At 43.7% G+C, this 18,464-nt stretch overlaps 1 protein-coding gene across 5 annotated transcripts in view; it reads left to right on the forward strand.

The window, feature by feature from the left end:
- The window catches only part of ACOX2 (acyl-CoA oxidase 2), a 33,105-nt gene that overhangs the window by 11,526 nt on the left and 3,115 nt on the right, over window positions 1-18,464 (forward strand). For 4 of the 5 annotated variants that reach the window (XM_039480978.1, XM_039480979.1, XM_039480981.1 and 1 more), the window contains 9 exons: window positions 2,294-2,413; window positions 2,983-3,098; window positions 3,927-4,099; window positions 5,516-5,678; window positions 6,749-6,939; window positions 8,651-8,812; window positions 9,874-9,979; window positions 13,928-14,145; window positions 17,913-18,045. In XM_039480978.1, the coding sequence (XP_039336912.1) occupies window positions 2,294-2,413; window positions 2,983-3,098; window positions 3,927-4,099; window positions 5,516-5,678; window positions 6,749-6,939; window positions 8,651-8,812; window positions 9,874-9,979; window positions 13,928-14,145; window positions 17,913-18,045 (1,382 nt within the window). Of the gene's footprint in view, window positions 1-2,293; window positions 2,414-2,982; window positions 3,099-3,926; window positions 4,100-5,515; window positions 5,679-6,748; window positions 6,940-8,650; window positions 8,813-9,873; window positions 9,980-13,927; window positions 14,146-17,912; window positions 18,046-18,464 lie in introns of those variants that run through there. The other variant, XM_039480982.1, reaches the window with a different exon arrangement.

Below are 18,464 nucleotides of genomic sequence, written 5' to 3' on the forward strand. Positions count from 1 at the left end.
GCCTCTAAAATGGTGAAATGAATCGCCCTTTTATAGGGCATTGGTCGGAAACCCTTCCTCTTATGCCCAAATTTCATCCTTCCCCCACAGAAGTGTTAGGGTACACTTACCCCATAGGCTAGTATGTATGTGCGGATGGATGACAGGTATGTACACACTTGTGGTGTACTTGTTAAGTCTGTGGCTACAACTTTGAAAAATCCCCTTTGCCATCCTTCATTGTCTATTGGTTTAGGTAAAGATCTCTAGACATCTGTGTAGGTGTTTTATCTATTTGAGTAACAAATCGAGGTCATCTTACTTTCCTAGGAAAAGGGTCCCAAAATGTGCTAACTTTGCCTTAGCTTAACATACAGGGTTTGGGCCTGTAGGTCTCTTGCATTACAGCCAAACTTATTTTTAATATAAATCTATAAACCTATTACATCAAACACTCAAATTTCTAAGAAAAGATATATCTATGCAAGCGAGCAGATTAAACCTTAGGGCTACAGTGACTGGGTGAGCAATCTGTTTTAAATATATGAATAAATAATTACAAGTCAAAATGGACATTATGATCATCTAGACTGACCTCCTGCACAACACAGGCTAGAGAGATCCACCCAGTGACTCCTGCATTCTTCTCTGCTCCAAGTGACACTACAAGCCCAGTGACTTGTGGTTGAACTAAAGCAGATCTTGGAGTTACTTCCAGTCTCAGTTTAAAGACTCAAGGGATAGTGAATTTATCACCCCCGTTGAGAAGTTGTTCCACAGGTTAATTATCCCCCACTGTTAAACATTTCACCCTATCTCCAATTACAAATTTCTAGCTTCAACTTCCAGTGACTGGATCTTGTTAAGCCTTTGGGTCAGTCTACACTGCAACTGGAGATGTGATTGCAGCATGTGCAGACACAGCTCAAAGTAGCTTTAACCTAGCACACCTGGGTAGCAGAGCAGTGAAGCTGCAGTAACATGGGCTGCAGCATGGACAGTTCTATCCTGCCTGGGATCCTGGGTACTCACTTGGTTGGCTACTCCACTGTGCCATGGTTTCACTGCTGTTGATACTCTCACTAGCTCGAGTAAAGCTAGCTCAGGTCAGGGGCGGCTCTAGACATTTCGCTGCCCCAAGCAGGGCGGCATGCCGTGGGGGGTCGCTCTGCCGGTCCCGCGGGACCAGCGGCCCCTCCACAGGCATGCCGCCGAAGGCTGCCTGCCTGCCGCCCTCCTGGCGACCGGCAGAGCGCCCCCTGCGGCATGCCGCCCCAAGCACGCGCTTGGTGTGCTGGGGCCTGGAGCCGCCACTGGCTCAGGTACATCTACACATGCTGCAAGCCCACCTCCAAATGCAGTGTGGAAATGCAGACTCTTTGCCTGCTCCCTCCTGTGGTGTGCAGTGATCACTCAATGTTAAGGTGCTTGCAAGAGCTCTGCTTTATTCTGTATCCAGTTCCAACTGACAGTGTTTAACAAGAGCTTCACCACACCCCAAGCAGCTTCTGTCTGAGACGCTCAGCCCTTAAAGCCACAGTCCCCAATACCACAAGTGGCAGATGTCTTCTCCCTGCGGGTACTCATGGATCACAATGAACCCTGCGATCAGTTTGTACCAGAAGATGGCAGGCTTTCCCAAAGTACCTTTAGAAACTAGACACCAGCAAAAGGACTGGGCTTTGTTTCCTTAGTCCGCACGTGGAAGGAAGGAATAGTCTTCTGGTTACAGAGAAGGATGGAACCAGGAGCCATGGGATAAGGGCATTCATTTCTTGTGCTTGCTTCCTTACCTGCAACACTGGGATAACACACACAGTACCCGCTCTGCAGGGGGTGGAGAGGCCAAATTCGCTAATGTCTGGAAAGCTACAGAAGTGCAGAGAATCAGCACCTGTACTCACAAGCCAGTGTCTCGGGTTCCCCTTGGTTTGAGGATGGCACATTCCACACACAACTGCAGAACCCAAGGCAATTACTACAAAATACTTAGCACATCAATTGCATCTTAAATATTCTAGGACCTGTATGAGCATTAACTATTTACGTAGCATTTCAAAGGGAAACTGAGGCAGGAGGATTACATGATTTGCACAAGAAAATCCAGAAAGTGAACAGTGCTAGGAGAACTACTCAGGGACTTCCTGGCTCCCAAGGTCTCTGCTCAATATACTACATCATCTTCCTTGAGGAACCATTCACTATCGACTACTCCATGTGTTACGTCAAACAGAACCAATGTCTGCTGCATTTAACTGTAAAAGCATTTATTGTATCTAATCTTAGAGCAACCTGGTATTCTTTCCCCTTCTAGTGGGCAGGTCAGCAACCCACGCTGTGGTTTTTGCCCAGTTGTATATTAAAGGAAAGTGCTACGGTTTGCATGCCTTCATCCTGCAGATCCGCAGCCTTCATGACCATTCACCTGCACCAGGTAATTTACTCCAGATCCTACAGTGATGCTTCAGTTTCCTTGTCTAATTCACTCTCAACATATTTTCTAAACACTGGGCCTCAATTTTGAATCGTCCTACATGGACACCTGACAACTGTCCCAATGTAGGACCAAGTACTTATAAAGATCTTCCTGAATTTTCAGGGGAGTCACAAGCAATGCTTACAATTGTCAAACATTGGCTCAGCATAGCTATAAATATCCCAAGCCCTTTAACTGAAGAATCATTGGTAATGCCCTTTGGCAGCTTCAGCATAAATCTACTTTCAATTGTGAAATGTCAAGGCTTCTAGGTGTGCTGCTGTATCCAGTTTTGGTATTAACATTCGAACCCTATTCCCCAGGCAGCACCTATAAATCGGTCGGTAGGTAAGGTGGGCAGACAGCCCTTTGGGACTCATTTACCTCCCTCACACCATGGGGAAAGTTTTCTTCAAGGGAAGGGTCAGGGAGTTGAATACCCTGTGCTAGATCTACAAATTTATTGACGTGTTAAGAAAAATAAAGTTCCAGTGGAAGTAAACAGGATCCATTTTCCCATTCCTTAGGGGTTATTGTGGGAGACATTGGTCCCAAAATGAATTTTGAACACATTGACAATGGCTATCTCATGCTGCAGAACATTAATATTCCTAGAGAAAACATGCTGAGCAGATTCTCCCAGGTACGTGACGCATTAAATTACAAACACCTCAAGCAGATCCTATAACATCTAGATTTATGGCAACATTTTATCCTCAGCTGTGCATGCAACTTCACTTGAAATCACTGGGAACTGTAGATGAGGGTGGAATTTACCTATATCTTAAGTGTACTCTGTACATCAGGAGTCACACGTGAGCGGTTAAGGCAGCGGCTCCCAAACATTTTCCCTCCATGATCCCATTTTCAGATGTATTGCCTCCCGCAGCCCCAGACAGGATGGAGGACGCCTCCATGCAGCGTGATCTTGCACACACCGTACATGCAAGGTCATGCTGCGTGGAGGATGCCATGTTGCTTTACAAAATGGCATTTTGCTCTACAAAATGGCATCCTCTGCACAGCGTGACCTCCCACACGCACAGTTTGTGTGAAGTCATGCTGCATGGAAAGTGCCATTTTGTAGAGCAAAATAGCCTCTTCCATGCAGCATGACCTCACACGTACGGTGTGCGAGAGGTTGTGCCATTCAGAGAATACCATTTTGTAAAACAGTACCCTCCACACATGCAGCATTGCTATGACCTCATCCGCTGATGGAGGGACCCCGCTTGGGACCCAGTTTAGGAACCGCTGGGATAAGGATTATGATGCAGGCAAAATATATTGTTGTCAGCAGAAGAAAGAGCATGTGTATCTTAAAATGGGCACTTTATCCCTTATATACTGGAATATTGAGCTCCATGTTCATTTTGCTCAACACAAAATGACCACGGAACCATCCGTTTTACTGAAGCCAACTACTGCCCTCCGTGGCTGCTGTTTTATTTCTCTGTATTTCAAAGTCTAGGTTCTACCAGATGGCACCTACGTGAAACGAGGGTCCGATAAGATTAACTACTTGACCATGATCATGACACGTGTTCATATGCTTTGGATTGAAGTTATACCCATGCTGTTGAAGGCCTGCACCATCGCCACCAGATATTCGGTGGTTCGCCGGCAGTCCAAGTTGAACCCGGGGTAATGGCATATGGATAAACAAGGGGACAGGTGCAGTGTCCCAGTGTGCCCCCCTTCTCTCTCTTCTGCTTTTATTCCTGTCTCCTTTCACGTGTGATCTCATCACCATGTCATCAGTTTATTCACCTTTCTATTTGAGGAAGGAAATCAACATCTTCCATCGCTATTTACACTAACAGCTTTTCAGCCAAATCCTAGGAGACCCCATTCACAATTATTGTCTGAGATAAGACCCAAGCTTTACATTTATATAATCCAACAGCCAGGAAAGATCACTTATTTTCTCCCTGATTGGCTGCCCTTCATGATTACATAATCCAGCAGACTCTTGAAAAAAAACACTGATGGGGTAGAGAATTCTTCTTCAGGACGAGACATTAAACTGATTCCCTAGTGAACACAGTGTTGGTGTCACCATGTCATTCCCAGACCTGAAGAAGAGCTCTGTGTAGCTCGAAAGGGTCTCTCTTTCACCAACAGTTGGTCCAATAAAAGATATTACCTCACCCACTTGGTCCCTAGTGAATAGCTACATTGTACAGTGCAGAATTTTTATTAGCATTATAAGTCTCTGTGTAATGACTGCGTTTGATGGTTATTGTCCAATTGACTTCGACCCAAAACTTTAAACACTTTCATGATTTATTTATTTCAGAATTCCAGTGAAAACAAAGTCTCCTTCAAATGTGCAACCCAAACACTGCACCACTTTGCTAATAGGAAGCTGACTAGTTTAGTTTCATTGACAAGCTCAATTTTGGGAAAAAACTAAATACAGAAAAAAGTGAAGAATAAATTAGACTATTTTTAAAAAGCTGTAAGGTCCAAATAGTTTCATAAGAAATGCAGGGTTTGACCCACAGGACAGATTAAAGATTATAAAAGTATATGATACCTAACAGTGCACATTAAAAAAAAATACATATTCTGTATTCAAGAGAGCTTTTGAAGTTTGACCATTTGGATTGGACTGTTAATACTGATAACACAAGACAATCTTTAAGTGTGTGTCTCTGTGTAAGGAAGTTGTGGCTGTTGCTTGGGTTTTTCCACTTCTATTTTCGAATTTTCTTTCTCCCAGTTGAAGAAGAAATTTTGCTAAAGCACCTTTAACCTTCTGTGCCTTTATTACAGAAACATCGTCGAGAGTTGGTCAGTTTGTGAGCTGCTTTCAGACCAAGGTTCCTGCCTTAGGGTGACCAGATGTCCCAATTTTTGGGTCTTTTTCTTATATAGGCTCCTATCACCTCCCACCCCCATCCCAATTTTTCACATTTGCTGTCTGGTCACCCTATCCTGCCTGCAAAGCAAAAATACATTGGGGCTCCTTAGTCTACAAAGACATTTCACACTAAACTAATATTATTGCTGTCCACAGCTTTCCATACTTTATAATCATAAATCATCTTCCTACAGTGACCCAGAGGCAAAAATCCTAGACTACCAGACTCAGCAACAGAAGCTACTACCTCTGCTAGCAACAGCCTATGCCTTTCATTTCATGAACGCCTATGTGAACGAGTTCTACAACAAAGGATACACAGAGATCAAACAGGAGAATTTCGATTCACTACCTGAGGTAATTTGCAACAAAAATAATCGTTACTATTATTTGCGCACACTGTGCATTTTAATCCCTAGATCTCACAAATAATTTACAAAGCACCCCACTAGACAGATGGGAAAATGAAGGACTAGGATGTTAAATGATTTGCCCAAGGCCCACAGAGAGATTACAACTCAGATCTGGACATCCAGAGTTATCTGCATGCAAAAGACAACATCTGAAAGGTTTTTTAGCTTGAGAAAACATTGTTTCAATGATCCAATAGTTCAACATGGCTCAGATTTACTTCAGTCTTTCCACACTCACAAAAAATTAACTTCTGGGGTAGGGTTGCTAATTTTGGTGGCACGTATTCCTGGAGGTTTCATTACATGACAGTCTTTAATTAAAGATTAATCTTTAATTCCTGGAGGGTTGGCAACCCTATTCTGGGCTGAGAATCAATATGTAGCTTTTGGGGCAAAGCAGTGAGTGCCTGTGAACTGGGGCGAGGGGCACACTCAGGGTAGGTGGAACAAGGCGTGAAGAGGAGAGGCAGGGGCAGAGCAGGAGCAGAAAGAGGCAGACCAGGTCTGGGCCCTTGGGGAAGGGGATGGGGGTTGAGCACCCCCAGGGAAATGAGGAAGCCAGAGCCTGGGACTCCTCCATGTGAATGCTGCGGCATGAACTAAAAGGTATCTAGTTCGCATTAACACACTCCTCTTCAAACAGGACTAAGTTAATGCAAACTAGCTACCTTTTGTTCCACACGGGAGAGTTACAGTGTAGGAATGCTGCAAGTCACGTGCCCATAGTCCAAACTGCAGGGGCACGTAGACACAGCCTATGAATCACCTGGCAGCACGGTTTAGAAAAAGTGCACATGGTCTGAGCATGTGCAAATTCGCAAGGACACACATGGACAAAAATCGGGCCCTTGAGTTTGCACATCCATGCAGCCAGAGGACCTACACTAAAGAAGTCAGACTTACCAGAGAATACCGTAATTTAGCTTTTTGTAAACTTTTAATGGCCTTAATGACATAAATTGTGTGGCCAAAGCCAAACTCCTTCACTGTTAACAATGTATCTGCTTTATACAGCTTCATGCGCTTACTGCAGGCATTAAAGCCATAATTACAGAGCACTGCACTGCGGGAGCGGAGATCTGTCTCAGGGCCTGTGGAGGCCATGGTTACTCTGCGCTGAGTGGACTCCCTCTTCTGTATACTAAACTAGCCGCTTCTTGTACTTACGAAGGGGAAAACACAGTTCTGTTCCTGCAGACTGCCAGGTAACTCTTCAGCCCTGCTTGTGTAATAACCTGCCTCCTAGTCCTCGCACTCCTTACAGCATCTTCTCCAAAGCAGTCAAGGACCTCGACAGCTTTCCTATACTGCATGCCCAAAGCAAACCCATTTCACAGACGATTCAATTTTCACTCCAACAGGCAGGGAAGGAGGGGGGGGAACAGTCGCTGCCCGTCCCTAGTGCTTGGGGTCTTGAGAGTCCATGGGGGGGCGGGGGGGATTGTAAACAGATTGGATACGTTGTACCTACCTCAAGATCCTGTCATTGGGAGGTGAAGTGAAAATACCCCTCCACATGATAAGTTAGGGAAAAGAGTTTTCAATGGAATTTGTTGCCTTTTAAGGTAATTTTAAATTAAGCTTCAATTTTGAGAAATTAAACTTGTTCCACTTAAACCAGGCTGTGACATGATGTTGTTTTCCCTTGGATACATAGACTACTAATTATCTGCAGTGAATAAAACACAGTAAAGGTGTTTTACTAATTGGAGTAATAAAACATGCACCTAGCTAAAATGGGAAAAATCTAGTCCACATCCCGAGAGAGAGAGAGATCCACACCACACCACCACCACTGCCCACCCACTGCGTTTGCTGGCAGTACCAGCAGCAACGCCACAGAGAGGACGGACTCAGAAATGACCTCTGTACTGTATTACTCCTGGAGATGGTCCATCCAGGTCAGCCACATCAATGGGACTTGGTGGTAAAGCTCACACTGCTTCTGTCTGTCTACCTGTCCGCGGAAAAAGAGATTCAGTATTTGGGGCTCTCATGCCAGCATCTTTCGTGCTCATGCAGTTTTTTTTTTTTAAGGGGATAAATACACCAAACACAAATTGGTTTTAACTTTCTCTTTAAAACTACATAAGCCACAAAAAAGGAATTATCTAATTATCACACAGATGGAATCATGTTAACAGCAATAGCAATTCTAAGCATTCATCAGGACTCACACATTAGCCAGGCCCACACATCAGGTTACTGCAAACAGCACGCAGAAAACAAAATTCCCCTTAACGGGTGGGTTTTAGACTTTTGACAGGACACAGTAACTCACTGCTCCTCCCTCACCACACAGAGAGGCTCATGACACCTTCCAGTAGTTTGCACAGAACAAACAGGTTCAGTGCAGCCTATTGCATCTGCAAAGAACAGATTCTTCAAGGATGCGTGTCCGAAAATGAAAACTAAATTAAAATTCGACCCAGGTTTGAAGTCCGCTAGTTAAGCCAGACTCACAAAGCCATGTTCTTTCCCCAAGCTCTGTGCACCACTGAGGCGGAGTGCTTGGCTCCCGTAGAGGAGTGGGGAGCAGCTTGGGTTACTAAGCAGCCGAAAGGAGTCCTTGCTTAACAAGTGGTGTAGGGCCTGTCCAGCCCTGCTTGGTTAGCTGGATGTCAAATGAGATGTAGTCTGGGTGGGGATGCACAGGAGGAGACAGGAGCTTGTGACAAGGAAACGAGGAACCTCTTTCCCCACCTCATACCAGAGGAGAAAGGGTCCTACATTTTGACAGTAAGTCCCCAGGTTTCCAAACCATGACCTGGTGTGTATTCAAATACACTTCCCAGGGTTTGCATCTGGCTTCAGCTGAAGAAGCCTCAGGTCTCCGCAAGAGGGGTCTCTTTCAGGACATGGTGCAATTTTGGAAACATCCTGAGATGTGGACCCATTCTGTTACCCTGTTGTCAGGTTTCTGGTAAAGTGCCTTGCAGCAGTTCACTCTGGCCAGCCCATCCCTCCATCAGCCGCCTATTTGTCTTCAGTGGACTCTGGAAAGTGTCAGGCACGGACCAAGATGGACTTTCTCAAACCAGACATTTATGCAGAGGCCTATCGGCAGAGAGCAACCAGGTCAGTAAAGAGCGGCTGGAGGAGAAACTTTTCCAAGTTTAACATTGAAGTAGTCCTTGAATTCAAATCCTTCATCACAAATAAGGAAGCCACCAAAATCGGCTTCTTAGCTTAAAAAAGGAGACGGTTGTTTAAATGTAGCAAAAACCTGTGTCATGCCGTTCTCGCAGAAATGAAGATTCCGCCCTTTCCTCATGGTTCCCTTGCAAGTGAGTCAGTTTTCCCTGCTCCAGATCCCACTAATATTAAATTTCTAATGCAGAATAGGAGGATTTTTAAAGCCATGCATAATTAAAGCTAGCAAATTCTGAGCAGCACTGGGTTCTAAAATAAAAATAAAAATCACTAGAAATACAAGTCACCAAATGGAATCTCTGTCATCCAGAGAGATTGCTGGGCAATTTAACTCTGGGCCATTCTAAACGTTGCCAAGAAAAATAAAACATCAGATGCTTAAGAAACTAATTCCTTCTCCAAATGGTCTGTCTAGCACACTGGAGCTCCAACTCGGAGTCTAGCCATCGAGTCCTACAACAAATTAATAGTAATGGTACAAGTCCACACATATATAGGTTATACACATTTACAGATCAAGTGATGTTGCAGGTCTCTGGAACCCAGGACAGCACAGCAAGCCAAATCCTCCTCCTGTTTACACCAACGTAAATGCAGAGTACCTCCCCTGAAGTCACTGTAGATTCATACTGTAGTACATTAGAACAGTATCTGGCCCTGTGTACTGAAGGCAGCAGTGTCGGAGACCAGTTATAAATACTGTCACCATTTCTTTAAATTCATTGCTCTCTCTCACATGGATCCCAGCTAAACAGAGCTGTTAGCTGCTGTGGGTGGAGTTGATGAGTTGCCTGAGTACTTTTCTCTGACTTGTGGTTAGATGGTTTCAGTTTCCATGGCCAAAGCTCTTTGCCTTCTGGGTACCTGAAATGAAATTCATTTAAAATACTCACTTCAGACATGTCTTTTTGACATGGTGGGTACGTAGAGTGGTGAATAGAGTGTGTGTTTATAGACACGTACAATAGAAATAATTTTCTTCCCAGGCTCCTCGGAAATGCAGCAACCAAACTACAGGGTTTGGTTCAGTCAGGAGCTGAACAGCATGAGGCATGGAACCAGTGCACAGTACAGCTTATGCAGGCTGCAAAGGTTAGTACAAATCCAGTATTCATTAGCCCTACTAGGTATGGCTGACAATAGACAACAGGAACCCAGGGTCAGCTTCAACAGATTTAGTAACATTCCCAATTATTTACTCTTTGTATGACAGAAGCACCTATTCTATTCCATACAGCTTATACCTAGAGCTCCCAGCTGAGATCAGAGCCCCACTGTGCTAGGCACAGAACAAACAGAGTGAGAGACATTTCCTGTCCCAAAGAGGTTACAGTCAAGAAAACAAGAGGCACGAGGGGAGACAGAATCCAGAGAGGTTAAGTGACTCACCCATCGTCACACATCAGCCAGTAGCAGAGGAACTGGCTCTCAGTCCTGTTCTCTCTTCACTGAAACACATCACAAATCACCCTTTAACTCAATTGCCATTGAAAATGTTCATTCATTTCCTTTTGAATTCAGTGCTAGAATCAGAAAAAGTTGTAGGGTCATTGGGCGAAATTTGCCCCAACGTAAGTTTATTGAAGTCTCTTAGAGTAACGCCCAGGGTGAATTAGGCCTATTATTTCCTTTTTTAGTTTTAAAAGGTATTTCTACTACCAAAAAACAGGAATAGTGATAAGTCTGAGACTGTAACTTCCACCTTAAAAGGAGGAAATGGAATAAATAAGATCAATTTAGCAAGACCCGAAAATGACAGTGTATCCTGATGAAACTGACGTGGGAACTAAGGCAGGCAAAATATACATTCCTCAAACTGAAATTTGCCAAGACAGAGTTAACCCCTCTACACTTCAGCTCTTTAATGGAGCACACCAGGGGAACCATTAGAGAAACCTCATTCCAGGGGGAAATGAAAAGACTTGGCATTCCATTACAGCTCTAGTAGGCAACAGATAAAAATAAGTTATCTGCAAAGTTTCAAACTTTGCTGCAACCGTGTTAAAAATAAAGTTATCCTCTTGTTCCCTTTTTATCTGAAGGAGAATGTTTTCGGAAACAAAGATCTATAGCTCATTTGTTTTACTAAAATTAAAAAGTTTAAAATCTAATTTCTTCTGAAATGTGCATTTATAAGCTCAGCTTCAGCCTGAGACTGTCCAAATTAAACTGGAGGAAGTATAGCTCCCTCACAGGGGTTGTGTATAAAGGAAACTGACCACTCAACTGCAGCCACATTGCTTAGATGTCCCCTAAAACTGGAAACTGCACCCAGTGTGTTTAATCCAGCAGCCAAAGTTCACAACAGTGCAAGTGCTTTCCATCAGGAAAATACGGACGAGTGCCTTCGAAAACATTAGAGAGGTTTTTCCTCTCCGACTAATTGCACTTTCAAAAGAAACAATGCACTATGATCTTCCAGGTCCACGTAATCTTTCAAAAGCAGAAGTAAGTAAATCCACTCTGAGCAATACTGGCTCTCTCTAATGGCATTACAGTCCAGCCAGCTGCCCAGCGCATGTGTTTTCACCCTTTCTGGTAGATGGAAGAGCTGCAGGCAGCCTCAGTGGAGCAGGGTATTCAGCATGGCTAAGTAAAAAAGTGCAGCATTTATTATTAGGGATGGTTGAAAAATTGGAATTCTTTTCTGTGAAACAGTCTGAATGGAACAAAGTTTTTTTAGTTAGAAGTTTTCCAAAAAATTGTCCAATGAATCAATCTGATACATTTCAAATGGAAAGAAATTGAAATAAAAGCTTCCATTTTGGAGCCTGCCCTCTCCTCTCCCGACCCCCAGAGAAAGGGATCAGGGACAATAAACAAAACATTTTCATTCAGCCTTTTCTGTGCACAAATCCAGATTGCAGGCTTGATCCTGCACTCATTCAAATAAACGACTGAACACCCCCCACCCATTGACTTCCCTAGTCCATGATCTGGGAAGCAGGCAGGCGGGCGGGGATGGGAGAAATGGCCCATGCGTCATAATAAGGGCCAGGAATGCCCTACCAACTGTGGAATAGAAGTTCCGTAAGCTGAGAGACAGACAGAATTTGACCAGGATTTGTAAATAAACAAAACACTGATTAAAGAATGAGGAGCACTTGTGACACCTTAGAGACTAACAAATGTATTTGAGCATAAGCTTTCGTGAGCTACAGCCCACTTCATCGGATGCACGCAGTGGAAAATACAGCAGGAAGATATATATACACAGAGAACATGAAATGTATATCTTCTTCATGTTCTTTTTCATGTTCTCTGTGTATATATATATATATCTTCCTATTGTATTTTCCACTGTGTGCATCCGATGAAGTGGGTTTTAACCCACGAAAGCTTATGCCCAAATAAATTTGTCAGTCCAAAAGGTGCCACAAGAATGCCTCATTCCTTTTGCTGGTACAGACTAACATGGCTACCACTCTGAAAACACTGATTGTATCAGGTATTTATCAAAGGAAAATACAGTACTGAGTAAAGAGAATGGCAGAGCAGGAGTGAAAATGAAGTGAAGCTCGAGTTCCATGCTGAATTTCCCAGGCCTGTGCGAGTGACCCAACCCAGGAATGGAATTAGAACCCAAAGCATGGTCATTTGTAACTTTTCCCACCACACTTCCTGCTTCACTGAAGACAGCCCTGAACACACATCATTCTGTGACATCTTTAGCACACTAGAAAATATCAAGAGGATTTCAGAGGGAGAAAAAGATATTATTCGTATTATTTCCGGGCAGAATTCACCCTCTCCACTACTCCCACGTAGACTTCTGTGCTTAATGATTCACCCGAGCAGCCTAATATTAACTCAGTTTGCATATTTCACTTTGGAGTTCAGCTGTACAGCTAATTATGCTCATTAGCAGGGATCATTTCTTTTGCTTTAGATCAGCAGCCCAAAGGCTTTCCATCAATTACCTAAAACAACAAAAGCATTGTAAGCTCCTTGGGGCAGGGACATCTTTTGTTCTGTTTGTACAGCACCGAGCGCAACAGGGTCCTGGCCCAGGACTAGGGCTCCTAGGCACTATAGTAATATGAATAATCAATAATTATTAATTGGAAAGATGCAGATTCATTTGTCGCTCCCTGAAGAAAGACTGAAGTCTCCTTAGTTCTGAGCTCCTGGGAAGGTTGAGTGCTGCATGCTGCTCCAGTGCGACATCTGCAGTTGAATGGATTTGTTTTCCCCTCTCAGTCCACACTGACAATATTTTGAATAAGAGTAAGCCAAGTCTGGAAGCACTTTTCTAATCCTTATCACAGTGGTTCTCAAAGGGTGGGTTGTGACCCCGTTTTAATGGGGTCGCCAGGGCTGGCGTTAGACTCGCTGGGGCCAAAGCCAGAGCCCCATCACCCAGGGCTGGGGCCAAAGACGAAGCCCAAAGGCATTAGCCCTGGGCAGTGGGGCTCAGGTTACAGGCCCCCCTGCCGGGGGCTGAAACTTTTGGGCTTCGGCTTTGCCCCCTCCTGCCCAGGACAGTGAGGCTAAGGCAGGCTCAGGCTTCAGTCCCCGCTCCTGGGGTCATGTAGCAATTTTCATTGTCAGAAGGGGGTGGCGGTGCAATGAAGTTTGAGAACCCTGCTTATCACGATCAGAGTGGTGTCCCCCCTTCTCTTCCATACAGGGCCGGCTTTAGGCCAATTCCCCCAATTCCCCGGAATCAGGCCCCGCGCCTTAGGCGCCTTTTTAATTTTTAATTTTTTTTTTTTACATACCTGTCTTCGGCGGCACTTTGGCGGCGGGGGGTCCGGAGCGAGTGAAGGACCCCTCACCACCGAAGTGCCGCCAAAGACCCGGACCGCCGCCAGGTATTCAAATCAGGCCCCGCAGTTCCTAAAGCCAACTCTGCTTCCATACTGTAGAAGTCAAACATGAATGTGAACGGCCTAACCAGAATAAAAACTGGTAGAAAGTGGCCAGTGAAAATGAAAGGTTTTATACCCTTTGCTGGAAGGCTTAGGTCACTCAGAATAGCCCTTATCACTGGAGACATTTATGAGGATGCATTCATAGTTGCATGTAACTCTTTTCTAGGCTCACTGCCACTACATTGTTGTGAAAAACTTCATAGACACAGTGGAGAAACTTAGAAATGAGGCTGAAATCCAGAAGATTGTGAAACACCTTTGTGACCTTTTTGCATTACATGGTATCTTCTCAAACATGGGAGATTTCCTGCATGCTGGGTACATATCTGGGGACCAAATGGACATGGTGACTGCATCCTACTTGGACCTACTCGCTGTCATTCGGTGAGCTATGATAGCATAAGAAAGCTAGACAGCAGCTTTCCCTCCACGCCCCACAAGAGGGGGGAATGATGTTAAATAACTTAAGGATAGTTAAGTGTGTCACCATCACCAAGCCTGATGGGATGTCAGGTTTACATTTGTATACAAGGCCTATGTGCAAGCTTTATTTTTACAGTTAAACAGATTTAAACCCTTAGAGGTCTGAAAAAACAACACGTCTCAGGATTTCATAAATTGCCTGCTTTCAAATAGCTTCGTTTTTAATCATTAAAATGTTACTACCAATTAAAGGTAATGTCTCAGGTACTTTAAATTCAGCATTTCAGTTTAAAAAGAGTTGCATGCACATAAGACTTTTCTCACACAGACAACAGTCAACTAATTCTTCCTTGGCTTGAGATATTTCTCTGCAGTGACTGGATTGCAAACAACGTGGCATTGGCTACTGCATGAGAAGCACAAAATAAAACAAACATTAAACCGACCACATGTGACAGTGCAAAATGTAATTCGTTGCCTTAATGGTGAAAAGTTAGATTTTAGAAATGGTTGTAATTGTAATAATCTAAGAGGTTATTAGCAACACAAGCAAGAAATTTTTAAGTACAATTTTACCCTGACTGGCTTTAAATTATACTATTTAGAGAAAAACGATCTACTTAAACTAGGAAGTTAAATAGCAACCATGCAGAGTGTCTTGTAGCTTTTAAACATCCAGTAGTACATGCTAACCTTATAAATAAAATAATCCTTGACCCATTGAATACTTTCTGCTATTTTACAAGATTTCTTAGTTTGTTTCAAAGTCATGTTTGGTTATAATCAGAAAAGATGAGAAGTTTTTCAGCCATGACTTTTAAACAAAAACAAAATTAACCACTGAGTCATTTCTCAGATAGCACAGTAAATTAATCCCTTACAACATTTAAAAAGCTGTTTTCATATAGGTTTTACTTTTCATAATAGAGCACTGCAATTTAAATATTCAATTTCATTGGGACTTTAGACTAAATTGTGAGTTAATTGGGATTTTGCACACAATAGTAAGAATACACCCTACAGAATGGACTAGAAAATAGCAATTGAGGTAGCACGCATTTTTACTAGACTTTCTCAACCAGGATTCAAAAGGTAGCAAACCTAAACTGAATTTTCAAAAGACCTTAGCCGATGGAACGAATAGTCAAAGATACTTCTGAGGTCAAGAATTTAACAGGACTCAAGAAAGGAGTGCCCATTTCTATGGGATAATGAAAACATGCATGGAGTCAATATTTAGGATTAAAATGAAAACAACCAAGAGTTTTAAAGGGATACAAACACTTCAGCTTTGGGACATGAGACCATCTCATTGACAGGGGCTCGGAAGAAACTTCCCATATGAGCAGGTTCTGACAGGTTTCCCTCAGGGTGCCACTTGGAACTGGGGTACCACTGAGCCCGCCTGACCCACCAGACTGGGCTCCCTTTAACTGGACTGCTGTGACAAGCTGCAGACCTGCTCCTGGTCTCCCTCTTTCACCAGCATACATACAGGTAGGGACACATCCAGCTGTTGTAACATGCAAACAGGCTTTCTGACTAGCCCCTGCATGGGAAGGCTCCACCTAAGGAACTGTCTAGATACGGAAGTGCACAGCCCCCTCTGGAGCGCAAACCCAAGATACACCGGCCTGTGCTGTACAGAGCTGTACACCATAAGCTCATGAAATTCACCCCCTCCCTCAATGTGGAGAGAGCTATGCAACAGGTTTTTGCCCCCTATTTATGAATTCCACACACTGGGTTAAGACAAAACAAAAACAAGTTTTTTAAACTACAAAAGGTAGATTTTAAGTGATTATAAAGAATAGCAAACAGAGCAAAGTAGATTAACTAGCAAATGAAACAAACATGCAAGCTAAGCTTAATGTACTAAAGAAACTGGTTATAACTAGCAAATTCTCACCCTAAATGTTGTTTTAGGCAGATGGCAGAGGTTCTTGAAGGCCAGCTGCTCTTGCTTGCAGCTTAAAACTCCATGTATTTCTTTCAAAGGCCAGACATCTTCTAGCCTGGGTTCAGTCCTTTCTTCCCCAGTTCAGTCTGAGGTGTTTATAGCAGTCATCTTGGGTGGGGAGACAGTGAAGAATGAACCACGTTGAGGTCACTCCCTTTCCTTAAATAGGTTTTGCATATAGCAAAACTTAGTTTCCAAACTTAGTTCCCACTCCAGTCAGTGAAAACACACTGGTATTCCAAGATGGATTCCAGTACCAGGTGACTTGATCACATGACCCTGCAGCCGTAACTCAAAGGCTGGTTGTAACATCCTCAGGAAGACTTCCCAGGAAGGTGAGAAATTAGCATCTTCTAAGACCTATTGTTCTTCCTAATGGCCCTTTCCAGCCAGCAATCTAGACTGATTGCATTCTGTCTAGTGCACGTTCCCCAGGTGTACACACATTTGTAATGGCTGCACAGACAATATTCCGAACTTCAGATACAGAAATGATACATGCATACAAATAGGATAATCAATCATAACCTTTCCAATGATCTCACATGACCCATCTTGCATAAAATACATCTTAGTTATGTCATAATCACTTCATAATATCTCTATGAAAAATATGGGGACGTAGCGTCACAGGTTATTTCAGAACTACCCACTACAGCGTTTCATGCAGCTGGTACTGGCTATGGTCAGAGGCCAAGATTCAGCCAAGTATTTAAACACCTCATCACTGGTGACTACTCAGGTGCTTAAAGTCAAGCATATGCTTAAATGCATTTCTGAATCAGGGCCAGAGATAGGATACTGGACTAGATGAGCCATTGGCCTGTAATTAATTATGTTTATCTCAATATACTGCAAGCTCTGTTGTCCTGAGGAAGCCTTAACACGTGTAGATTTATGGACATTTTGAAACCAACATGGTATTTCACCCATTGCTTAGTTCTTTGTTTATATGATGACATTATCCAGTGCTTGTTGAGACCCTGGTTTTTTAAGGAGCTTTTCTAACAAGGAAATATAATTTGGAGGCATATTATTGTAATTCCACTTTAAATTTCCTCCATTTATTTTTCAAAGGCACTAAAACCAGATCATTTTGTGAATGAAATAAACATTGTCATTTATTTAGTTATTTTAAAAAATAAATCCTCTATCAAACTTTATTTTTTTTTAAATTAGTAATGCTCTTTAAAGGCTTTCTAAGATTAAATCTCTTAGATAACTATTTTACCAGTGGCAGCAGCATGAAGCAGTGAATTTCTAATGCAATGATTAAGATTTGCATTTCATTAAAATGACGAGTGTCACTGCTTTTGATTGTGTGGTGGCATGATGCGACCGCTGTGTGAAATACCATCTCAATGTGAAAAAATACCCCTGTACCGAGGGCCGGCACAAACCTAGGAACCACTTAAGCCCACTCTAAGACACAAGCTGCAGGGCCTGCTGATTAAGTGCACCACATAAGATTCAATCCTGAGTCAGGGACAAATCCACGGAGGTGCCAAGCGCTTTCAACTGCCATTGACCCCAACGGGAGAAGAGAAGGCTCAGCACATTGGACGATCTGCCTGTCACCAAGTAAGATATATTGGACAATAATATCTCTCAAAAACCAGGAACATTAGTTCCTAAATCACCAGGTTTCTTCACACTGCAGTAAATACCCAATGGCAAATATGAAATTATGTTTTCCCCCATTCGGCCCCAGCAAAGTGGTAAGGATTTCATTAACCCTGCAGTGAGTGCGGTCCATTTGCTTCTCTAGGAATGATGCAGTGCCACTAGTGGATGCTTTCGACTTCACCGATGAAAGTTTAAATTCTGCGCTTGGCAGTTACGATGGACACGTCTACCAACGCCTTTACGAGTGGGCTCAAAAGTCACCAACCAACAAACAGGTAAGGACCGTGGGCTACTGTCATGGAGTGAGGAGAGTCAGGGCCCTGCACCCTCACTTCCTGCGATTCACCGTGACTCTCAGCCAGCCAGTAGACCAGAAGGTTTATTAGAAGACAGGAACACAGTCCCAAGCAGGGCTTGTAGGTACAACCAGGACCCCTCAGCCAGGTCCCTCGGGGGGGGGGGGGGGCCAAGGAACTTAGACCCCAGACTTGGGGTTCCCTGCATCTTCCCTGCCAGCCCAAAACTGAAAGAAACCCCTCCAGCCGACTCCCTCCTCTCCCCCCGGCTCCTCCTCTCACCTTTGTCCAATTTCCCGGGCAGAGATGTCACCTGGCCCAACCCCTCTCCTGGCTCAGGTTACACGCTCAGGTATCATCCCTCAAATAAAGTCATCCCCTGCTCTCCCACCCCCCAT

The sequence above is a fragment of the Mauremys reevesii genome, linkage group 7 (genome assembly GCF_016161935.1).
Source record: "Mauremys reevesii isolate NIE-2019 linkage group 7, ASM1616193v1, whole genome shotgun sequence".
Classification (NCBI taxonomy): Eukaryota; Metazoa; Chordata; order Testudines; family Geoemydidae; genus Mauremys; species Mauremys reevesii.